At 40.0% G+C, this 11,715-nt stretch overlaps 1 protein-coding gene across 3 annotated transcripts; it reads right to left on the bottom strand.

Moving 5' to 3' along the window:
• Positions 1–203: 203 nt before the first annotated feature.
• LOC117304976 (vesicle transport protein GOT1B-like) lies at positions 204–8,576 on the bottom strand. Of its 3 annotated transcripts, none has more exons than XM_033789640.1 (5): positions 8,509–8,576; positions 7,508–7,599; positions 5,094–5,272; positions 3,009–3,090; positions 204–239 (listed from the first exon to the last, which is right to left on the bottom strand). In XM_033789640.1, the coding sequence occupies exons 1-5, from the start codon at positions 8,531–8,533 to the stop codon at positions 234–236; spliced, it is 384 nt and encodes a 127-aa protein (XP_033645531.1). In that variant the 5' UTR covers positions 8,534–8,576; the 3' UTR covers positions 204–233. The 3 variants fall into 3 exon arrangements, with proteins under 3 accessions (XP_033645531.1, XP_033645530.1, XP_033645529.1); XM_033789639.1 differs by lacking the exon at positions 204–239 and adding an exon at positions 794–971; XM_033789638.1 differs by lacking the exon at positions 204–239 and adding an exon at positions 979–1,409.
• Positions 8,577–11,715: the final 3,139 nt, after the last annotated feature.

Below are 11,715 nucleotides of genomic sequence, written 5' to 3'. Positions count from 1 at the left end.
CTGGAATACGATATTGGATACTTTAGGTTCACCATAATGGCTTCTTATAAAGCGCTCAGGTCCGTCCTGCAGTGATGCTCATGGCGCTTCCAACATTATTACCCCTGGTCACTGGGCCTTAAATCATTTGTTAAACCATCTCAGCTCCCTGAGGAGTATACAGCCTTGTGCAACAAATGCGCTACTCGGCTAAATCAATCACAAGAACCATCTCTGCCCTCACAGGTACCGATTTACCCCTGGGTGGAGAGAAGCAATTATAGTTAAGTGTCTTGCTCAGGGACACAAGTGTCACGACCGGGATTCAAACTCACACTCTGCTGAACAGAACCACCAGAGCTTGAATTCGGTGCTCTTACGTGCTCGGCCGCAACACCCCATAAATAGTGCCCTCAAACTGTGTACACCATGTCTAATAAGACTTAAACTGCAAAATCTCTTTGTCGACTTCCACAACATTTGTCTGCAGATTTGTAAGATACTGTACCCCAAAAATACAACATGTTTAAAGGCACTGAACATGTTTGGTAATTGTCAAAGACCAGTATTCTCACTTTATGTATCTCAACATATGCGTAAAATACCAAACCTGTTAAAATTTGGACTCAATTGGTCATCGAATAGTGAAAGAAAAAACACCCTTGTTGCATTGCTTTGTGCGCTTTCAGACGCATAATAAAAGGCTTCAGCTGAAGTCTTTTGAGTGAGAAATTACTTCTTTCTCAAAAACTATGTTACTTCCGGAGGAAGCCGTTTCTCACAGTGTTTTATACTACCGACAGCTCTCCATTGCTCATTACCAAGTTAGTTTTTCTGCCAACAATTATTTTGAGTAATAACCAATAGTGTACAATGCCTTTAAAGAAATTTCCCGTTTGTAAATGGGGATTATAAAGATGCTGACTCTATGAAATGTATACAAAAGAAGGGGATTATACCATTGGATTCCTCTCTTCAAATCGACTAAGAAACTGCAGGGAAAACAAAACAAATGAAAAGAAACAAAACTGTGATAATGATAAAAGAAAGACATGTAGAAGGGTTGACTGATGAATGGGGTCCAAACATAGAACCCTGAGGAACTAGAGTGTATCTCAGATACACAAACACATTGCCAATCTACTAGTCTTAAACTAGACTTGTGGACAAGTCGTTAAATGTCTGTCGCGGTGATAGCATTCCGGCTCTCTCCGCGATTCGTGTGACACTGGCGATATTCTCACGAGACCTCCGGCAGTCCCGGCACCCCAGAGACTACTGCTCTCACAACTACACAGTAGTATTCGTCAGATTCGCGCGAGAGAAGTAATCTAGCCAGAGCAGTATTCGATCCACCAAGACTTGACTATCTCATCGTGACAGATCATTAAAGACTTGTTCACAAGTCTAGTCTTAGAAAAAAAAATTCTCTGCTGAAATAAAAAACGTGTTATTTGGAAAACAGTTTTTAGCAACTACCTTTACACAAACTATTTTTTTATTCCAAGAATGGAAAGTTTCCACATGACACAGTAGTGTGAAGTCGGCCATCTTCAAAGTCAACTCAATCATATGTTTTCACGCAAAACTAAGGGTGCGTTCGTTTAGCTCCCCTGGGTCTACCCCGGTGTGTGGCATTTCTTTTTCCCAGGACGAACCTGGGTAATTATCTGCACACGTTCGTCCTGTAAAAAAAAAAACGCCACACACCGGGGTCGACCCAGGGAAGGTAAACGAACGCACCCTAATAGTTACGAATGTTTGGTAAACCACTTGTGTGCATAGAAAAATTTGACACTTGAGGCAGCTCAAAGCCAAAACCAAGTTGCCCGCAAAGATGGCGTCTATCAAAACAATCTAAACCAGTTGCTCAAATTTGTAAAATAGTCAAACAAATAAGGAAACCGTTCTTCAAAAAATTGTTCCTTTAAAAAGGGAAAATCATTCCCATGAACTCGTAAATCTCCTCACACAAAATCATCAGTACAAAAAACGTTCACAAACGTGTTTGACCCTCTTTGAATTTTGCTTCCCAGGCTCCGTATGTAGGACCACATTGTCAAAAGCGAGGTTTAGCTGCACGTGACGCAAGCAAAACCTTGAACGCTAACGTCAAAAAATTGTGTTATTTCTGGGTGATGTCACCACTTAGGGCTCATGCTCACGTATGACATCTGCGCATGTACGTACCTGACGTGAAAAATGGTAACCCCACAGATGCTAAAAATGTGAGATTTTAACGTAACAATTTTCTGATGGTCACGTTCATGCGGAGCGTGCAGTTAAACCTCCCTTATGTTATAAGAGATGTTAAATTTGATGAACTGCCTCTAATTACCGGGCGTTCTTGGTAGTCTAGTTGGTAAGACACTGCTCTAGAATTGCAAGGGTTGTGGGTTCGAATTCCACCTGAGTATTATATGCCTGTGATATTTGTTCACATGACTCGGAAAGTACTGAGTATACAGTGAAACACACATCGGTGTATGGGTAAAAATCAAAATGAATAGTCCCTAATGTTGTTAACCACCAATACTCTAGCGTTGGTATCAAACCAAGCCCTTTTCGAATCCACGGCTTCAGCTTCAGATTCAGCTCAGGGCTAGCTTGGCTCCGCGGTTGTTTTGACAATTGCGCATGCTTTGTGTACGCGCTCATCAGGGCCCAATTTCATAGAGCTGCTAAGTACAAAAATTTGCTCAGCAGGAAATTTCTTTCTCGATAAAAACAGGATTACCAACAAAATTGCTTGTTACTAGTAATCAGCTGTTGTTTGCTTATCCTGAAAATCGCATGGAAATTTGGTTGGTAATCCTGTTGTTATCAAGAAAGAAATTTCATGCTAAGCAAATTTTCGTGCTTAGCAGCTCTATGAAATTGGGCCCAGAACTTCAGATGAGAGGACGGAGCCTGAAGCCAAATCCATAGCCAAAGCCATGGTTTCAAAAAGAGCCATAGTACTCAATGAGTTAGTATTTACTTCAAATGCATGATGACCAATGTAGACTTCACTGATCTGGTGCACTTACCCCACTGATGCCAGGTAGATTTAAAATGGTGCTAAGTACAGGTACTCTACGAAGGAAGTTTATGACTACTGGGAAGAAACCACTGTCAAGAAAAACAATCAAGAAAATTGTGAAGATTAGGGTTAAAGATAGTGTGAAGATTAGGGATAAAGATACTGGACACTATTGGTAATTGTCAAAGACCAGTCTTCCCACTTGGTGTATCTCAACATATGCACAAAATAACAAACCTGTAAAAATTTGAGCTCAATTGGTCGTTGAAGTTGCGAGAAAATAATGAAAGAAAAAACACACTTGTCACACGAAGTTGTGTGCTTTCAGATGCTTGATTTCGAGACCTCAGATTCTAAATCTGAGGTCTCGAAATCATGGAAAACTACTTCATTCTCAAAAACTAGGTTACTTCAGAGGGAGCCATTTCTCACAAAGTTTTATACTCGTGAAGGGATCCGCCAAGTGCGCCCTCATTGTTTGACTTGTATAAAGTTTACTTTTGGGATGTCACATGACATTCACCCTCTTTTTTCAATAGCTCCGTCTTGAAAGAGCACATACTATTTTTGGTCTTGATCTCTCTCTATTTTTTGTAAAAACCCATTTATCTGGGAGGGATAAGTTTATAAAGATATCTGTGAGTATTGTTTCATGTTTAATCCCTCATTTAAAACTGATTTACTGTGATTTTTAGGTTCATGTTTGGATCGGATTATTTATAGTGTGTAGTGCGTCCGTCCGTGTGTGTAGCATATTGACCTTTTTGTGAACTTTTACTGTGCACTGTGTAATGTATATATATATTCTTTAGTGTTGTAACTTTTTGTGTTGTTTGCTATGGGTTACCATTAAACCTATACAGGAGAAGTTTCTTTGATATATTTTAGCTGTTATTGATTGCTTTTATTATTATTGATTGTATTTTGGCGAATGCTCAACCTTTATTAATTAGAGGACCGGCTCTCCTCACCATGTCTCTACACTATCAACCTCTCCCCACTACTTGTTACCAAGTAAGGTTTTATGCTAATAATTATTTTGAGTAATTACCAATAGTGTCCATTGCCTTTGAAGATAGTCATTCATGTATGTATGTAGATTGGTTATTAAAGTGTCATAATAGTGGCTTCTTATATAGACCCATTGCATATGACGTCACACTCTCAAAAGGAGACAGATCATAGGACATAGCTGTTCTATGTCTGTAAAAACGTGCGCGTGACCTCAGCGTACCTGTAGCATTTCGCCTTATGCAAGGGGGAGCTATTGATTTATTACACAATACAGAACGCGCCTCCGAACAATGCGCGTAATTTTGAGTGTCAACTGAACTCTCTTTTGTACACGTTTGTGTACGATTTTGACACCCAAAATTACACCCAGAATAGGCACATGTGAGTACGCTGTGCGTATTGCAAGGGGTCTATAGCGCGCATATCCGTTTATACTCAGTGACGCTCAAGGCGCTTTAACACACAGTGTTTTCCTGCAAGGTATGAGGGACTCTGTTTGAATAATGAGATCTTCTCCTTTTCGAACATGCCACCTACTCCTAGGGCTGAAACAGGGTTACCCCTTTCATAGTCCATACGAATGTAGGCTTGGGTATCATCAATTCGAAGCCTGGCCGGTAGAGCAGAAAGCACTACCTCCCCAATTTTATGTAGCAAGTGTCACTACCGGGATCCGAACCCACACCCTGTTGATCAAACACCAGTGCTTGAATCCGGTGCTCTTAACCGCTCGGCCATGACACTGCCACCATGTTATGGTTTCTACTGCGGCGCAATATGCTGCCAATCAAATCAGGAACATCGGGGCGAACCCCTTCTCTTGGTTCGTTTACTTGCGTTGCACAACACACGGGATCAAAGGCTTTACTTCTCACCCGAAGGACACAGCAATAATGGTTAAGCGTCTTATTAAAGGACACAAGAGTCACAACTCTTGAACCCACACTCTGCTGAACAGAAACACCAGAGCTTGAGTCCGGTGCTATCACTTGCTCGGCCACGACACGCCATTTGGCAATTAAAGCAAAGACTGTAGTAGACGACCATGAAATCAAAGATAATCTCAACTCTGTCTTACCCAAATAATAAGAAAAATCCATATGTTTCAAGGATCATGCCAACAAGGGGCCATCCTATCAGAACGATAACCATCCCTCCGATGAAGAATCCCGTTGCTTTCCATTTATGTTGCTGGAAGAAGAAGCGGAAGGTTCTTTCAAGGCCAATTACGCAGGCTAGACCAGCGAGAAAAAGGATCTGAATAAGAATCAAGAATTATTCAATTCAATTTAACTCAATTTAAGTTACCATTTATTTCAAACTACTCTTCTCAAAATATACAGAATATTACATAGATTCATAAGCAAAATAATAAGCACGGAGGATGGAGTAAAATAGTTAATCTATGTCAACCAAAATAAAGAGAGTATGATGCTGTCATATTAAGCTAAGGCTTGTAGAAGACAGCCTAGACAGACAAACAACAAACAAGGGGACACGACAAACAGGTTATAAGAAAATATTAGTGGTACCAAGAGATATTGAGGAGTACGCCAGAGCCCAGTCATACATCTGCTCAAGGATAATAGCTTTCTGCTAAGCAGAAATGAGCAGTAGACCTACCAGTCTCAGATGGTACATGTGACATGGCTTTTTGGAGGGGACTGAGGCCATGGCCTCTGTTGCCCCTGGTTTTGGCCTTGGTGGCCCTTTAAAAGTTTCCCATTGATTTTCAATGAAAGTGCCCTTTGCAAAATGAAAATGCCCTCTCAAAGATGAAACTCCTGGCCTGCTGGTAACCATAAACTGATGAGCAAAACTGGTTTGAGTCTAGACACTTTTTGTGTTTCAGCAGCTTTCCGCATTGGTCAAAGATCTGGGGCCAATTTCACGGAGCTGCTGACCACTTCATGTCGATTGAAGCTTCTAACATACAGTAAAACGAACATGCCTGATACTCCATGGAGGCAACATGGTCAATTGCCTCTGGTCATTGCCTTGGTTCCCCTTTAAACACTCCAATAAAAATTTAGTCATTCTAATATATATTTTTTCACAAATGTGCCCTTAACGGATTGGGGTACTTTTTGTAACACAAAACACAATTTCCCCAGATTTACATTAAACTTACACAAAGATAATGATAGTAGAAAGCTTCTCTTAATATTAAATGATACTCAATGAGGTGCTGTAGTTTTTGTGAAATGATGAAAACAAGTCATACAAATAACGTAAAACATATTTTTGTGACATTGTTCAACTCATTTCTCAAAAAACTACAGCAGCTCAGTATTAGTAATATTTTAAGAGAAGCTTTCTACCATTATTATCTTCAAACCGTGTAAGTGTAATGTAAATCTGTTGACATTGTGTTTTGTGTCCTACAAAATGTACCCAGACCCTTTAACCAAAGAGAAAGCAGCCTCGCTACCATGGGCAGCGCACCATATCGATACCTCTCATCACTAACCCCTGGTAGTGATATACTGGGAAACAATGCTGATTGGCTCAGGAAATTGGTTATGCATTAGATGTCAAGTGCGTGCGCGCGTATTAAAGTCACCTGGAAGTGGTATTTTTTCAAAATAAAGCTTTTGCCACTAACATATGTGTTTTGATGAGTGGAATGTGAATAAACATTTAACTAAGGTTTTAAAAAAACAGTTCTTAATCTTATGTTATTTACAAATTTAAGAGTAGACCCCGACCCGAGAGGGCGCTCTTCGTGACGTCAATCGAGGCAGACTTTGCATGTAATGCGTAGAGTAAACACAATTGCAAAGTACATACGGACCAAGTCGTGAGTTTGTATGTTTCAAAAAAAGATTTTTTTGTCTTTTTCCCGGCAATGCCGACCAGGTGTATTGCTGCTGAATGCAGAAAAATACTTTTTGAAACGTACCAACTCACGACTTGGACGTACATGTACTTTGCACGTGTGTTTACCATACGCATTGCAGGCAAAGTCTGCCTCAATTGACGTCACAAAAGGGGTAGGCGGAGTCAGCCCCCAAACAACTTTATATATTTTTTAAGCATATAAATCGTGACAAACAATTACTAAAAAAATTGTTTTATTGTTCGTAAGCATATACTCTTATGTTTGAAAGAAAACAAATTCTATTTCCAGGTGACTTTAAGATATTTGCGTGTTGATCACGCCCGCGTTTTTTATGACACGAACAAGTTTTTTTAAAAAACAAAAACATTCTTTAATACGAAAGACATGCGTGTGCGCATGCGCATAGAAAAGATTGAATAATGAATACATATGCTCATTAATGGCTCATTTAAATGTGCTAGCATATAGCACATTTAAATTGGCCAATTCCAGGGGTTATGATCGAGCAAGGCATGCTGGGAAAAAATGGCGCAGTGAGTTCGATCACCCCTGGGAACGACGTTGAAGAGAAAGCAACTTGGTGTCCTTTCCCTTTCAAAAGCGAAGCATCTGGCCTAACTGTATAGTAAAAGATACAAATTGTCACTCACATTTCCAATAGCAAGAAGTCCTTTGTCGAATAGAAATATGATTCCAAGGAATAAAAAGAAAGCTCCAAAGCCGGTCAGTCCTATGCCAATCTCTGCAATTAGAGAAAAATACATCAAATAGTATACACATATTGACTGGCAATGAGGTAACTAGTAATCATCTATATTCCCCCGAGGGACTTTGAGCGACCAGAATAGGGACCTATTTACCAAAGCCGAAGGCCGAGGGAAATAAGCCCCTCTTCTGGTCACCCACAGTGACCGAGTATTCCAAGATGGATGCGCTGTGTACGAATCGAGGAAATTAGAGTTGGAGAAAGGTAGCAAAGTTATCATTAAAAATTTCTTTTTCAAATTTTATTTGTTTCACTTTTCAATACACACAAAAAAGCAAGCAAAGAGTTAGGTTGACACATTCAGCTCCAGGCGGTTTATACTGCCGAGTGGCTTGTATGGGGAGGCACCAGAATTTTTTTATTTTGGGTTATTTCTTAGCTGCATGAGGAAATGGGGATAACTTTCCGTATGGCGCCACCACTTTTTCACTCATTTTTACAAAAAGGGATATATCAATCAGGTAAATTAGATACTATATTATTTTATTTCGAATGAAAAAGTGGTAGCGCCATACGGAAACTTTTCCATAAAAAACATGTTTTTATTTAAAGAAAAACAATAATTTACCGTAGGGCCAACAAGCGGAGGGAGTCCAGCGTATTTGGCACTATTTATCATGTTTGTTGAATCATGGACATGATGGACTATGATTGTTTGGACCAATTACTCAGCTCAAAAGGTACAAAATGGCTCAATCAATCAATTCAACATGTTCAATGCAAATTTACAATGACAAGTCATGTTCTGATTTTGGCCAGTTGCATTGTTATTTTTTGACCGAAATTGAACACACTTATTCACTACAAAAACATACAAATTTGTTGATACAGACCGGGTTCACCTTTAGACTTAGACAGTTACTTAAAAAAAGGTAAAATACTCACTCTGAAAATCAGTAACTTCAAACATTTTGCGAACTCTTTCAACCACTGTCGTCTGCAAAATTGACGTGTCTAAAACTATAACCTCGTTCACTTTTTTACTTTTCAGTCTTTTTGATTTATTATATTTTTTTAGTACAAAAACTAAACACTTAATAATAAAAAACTAATTTGGTTACCTAATAACTTCATAAAATATCTTTTTTTATTAAGTAAATATAAAAAGGTGTACTAAGCGAACCAAAGAAATACAGTTTTTGGCTAACATCTTAATGTGTCATGCGCCCTCAAGCGTTTGTCGTGACTAGTTTTGCTTTGATGTGGCTCGGGTTTATAGGCGGAGCTGCCAAATTGGGGCGCATGAAAACCAACTTTATCCTGTCATGTGTGACGGCGGCTGATCCAAATCAAAGCATACATGGCCCAATTTCATAAAGCTATTTTATAGCAGAAAATACTTCTTGGCAAAATAATTTCTTTGCTAAGCAAAAAGTAGGCACCACCAGTGACATCACAACAATAAATTTTCCCGCCAGGACGCGCGGTTTTAGTGGCATATTACTTTTCTCTGTGCTTAGCAAGTTTTTGTGCTTACACAGGATTTATGAAATCTGGACCAGGTGTATTTAAACGGTGGCTACAGTAACAGTGTACCCTTTTTGCAAAAATTTATGTAAAAAAGGCTTTGCCCCCCCCCCCCCCATACTCTCCACAAAAAGATACAATTCCAGGCCTGACAAGAGAGGGCAGATCCTTTAACTTTCAGACACGTAAAATAGCCTCCCAAACTTCGTTTTTAGCCCCTAGTGTCAAATCATGTTTCTTTTAAAGAATTCACTGGGAGGTATAATAAAAACCATAACATACATGTAGGCCTACATCAGGGCCCATTTCATAGAGCTGCTAAGCACAAAAAATTGCTTAGCATGAAATTTCTGCCTCGATAAAAACAGTATTACCAACGAAATTTCCACATGATTTTCAGGATTCAGCAAAACATCAGCTGAATACCAGTAACAAGCAATATGCAACAAATGGCAATCTGGTTGGAAATCCTTTTTTTATCAAGGAAGAAATTTCATGCTAAGCAAATTTTTGTGCTTAGCAGCTCTATGAAATGGGGCCCTGATGATCTGAGTAAACCTGATGCAAATTTTAGAGGACGTCTAAAGTAGGCCTACATAATAATATGTAGATATTATGATTTGAGGTATTGCATGGTGAGATGTCATTGGTTTGCGGTAACACCATGGCCCAACTTCATAGAGCTGCTAAGCAAACAAATTTGCTTAGCATCAAATTTCTTCCTTGATAACAACAGGATTACCAACCAAATTTCCATTTGTGGCATATTGCTTTTTACTGGTACTCAGGTGTTGTTTGCTTATCCTGAAAACCAAGTGGAAATTTGGTTGGTAATCCTGTTTTTATCAAAGTAGGAAATTTCATGCTAAGCAATTTTGTGTGCTTAGCAGCTCTATGAAATTGGGCCCATCTGTGTATCTACATGCCAGGTAGAGTAAGGCTATAATAATTATTTTAAAAACGCAACACTTTCTGAAACAAGTGAGTTATATTGGCAATGATCAAACTGCTACAAAAACCAAAGGTATATCGCTTCTTGGTGGCACTTTTGTTTTATTTCATTGGCAAACTTTTTTATTCATCATCTGCATTTACGTGCGTGCGTGTTTTCTGCGGACATGTTAAAAGGTCACCCATTCACCCATTTTTATTGTTGTCAATTAAAAATTAAGTGAATACAAATTATAGTTAATGGCCTCACGTTTCGGCCCTCCGAAACAGTCTTGAAGGGCCGTCAATATTGACAGAACAATGCCCATCCAGGTATTGCAATACTGCCTGGTGTAAAACAAAATCAGTCAAGCGGAGAAAAATTACGTGAAGGTAGAAAGAAGGAGAGAGGGGGGCGGGGGGGGGAGAGGCACACTGAAGCCCACAGAAAAACAAAGGATAATGTGTCAAGGGAAGGGTAGAGATAATTAAGTTAAAGGCACTAGACACCTATAGTAAAAATTATTGTCAAACACCGGTCATGTCAGTATTCTCACCTGGCGTATTCAACATATTATGCATAAAATAACAAACCTGTGAAATTTTTTGCTCAATTTGGTAATCGAAATTGCAAGAGAACAATGACAGAAAAACGCACTTGGTGCACAAAACTTTGTGTGCTTTCAGCTGAAGTATGATAATTTTACAGTCGGTGGTGGGAAAAATGATGCAGCAAGGTTATAAAGCAAAGTGCTAATTTTAGGCTACGCGGCCCGGTAGCATTTTTTTTTTCGTACCACACGCTGGCCACGGGGCCAACAGTGAAGGGATCCGGGAAAGTGCCAATACCTATGCGTCTATGCGATGGCCAGCATGTGGTACCAAAAAAAATGCGACCCGGCACTAAACCGGTCCACTGTTGTTCTCATCCGCAAGTACTGGTTTTGACGCATTATACTTCGGATTTAACTGTGAATCTCCTTGAGTCCACGTACCTAGTCACCTTTGACCTCGCATCATTTCACATGGTTTTCATGGTGCTGGAGATTCACAGCTAAGAGCGACGATTAACTGAAAGCCAACACCCTACCGTTAAGAATTCAAGTTTATTGTATTAAGTATTTGGGTTTATAGTTGTTTATGCAACCTTTACGTAAGTCCCATCAAGTAAACCGGTGGTTGCGATTCTCGTCTTGATGACCCATTGTCCCCCAACCGCAGAACATTGGAATTCCACACAAAATCGGTTTTTAAAAGGACGGACAATACTCGCGACTCGGCAGATTCTAAGTTTCGGTTTCCAGAGACGTGCGGTGAAGACTTCAACTGCCGGTCTCTAGCAGCCGTGAGGCGTGGCCCCGATGACTTCGAACATTTTGGCTGACTGAGCTGGGTCCAATTGCCGGTGTTTGAGCTTCAATGCCCGGGCTAGCAGCCGTGAGGCCGTAGCCCGGTAACTTCTACCTTTCTCCTGCTGACCGTACCGAGTCCTTGTCGGTACACCGCCGAGTATGTAACAGCCCCAGTAGAACACCTCGCGGATCCGCCCACGACTGGACCATGGCAGCGACGAACCCTAACTTAGTTAGAGTTTCGACGGAGGTAAAACTTCTCCCCTATTTATAATTTCACCCGTTCCGTTACCACTGCCCCGCTATTTTCTTGTATTTAAATCTCTTCATTGAATTCAATTAT

Source organism: Asterias rubens, chromosome 22, assembly GCF_902459465.1.
Source record: "Asterias rubens chromosome 22, eAstRub1.3, whole genome shotgun sequence".
In the NCBI taxonomy this organism is placed as follows: domain Eukaryota; kingdom Metazoa; phylum Echinodermata; class Asteroidea; order Forcipulatida; family Asteriidae; genus Asterias; species Asterias rubens.
The sequence above is the reverse complement of the archived record's forward strand: the minus strand, read 5'-3'. Positions and strand labels throughout refer to the sequence as shown.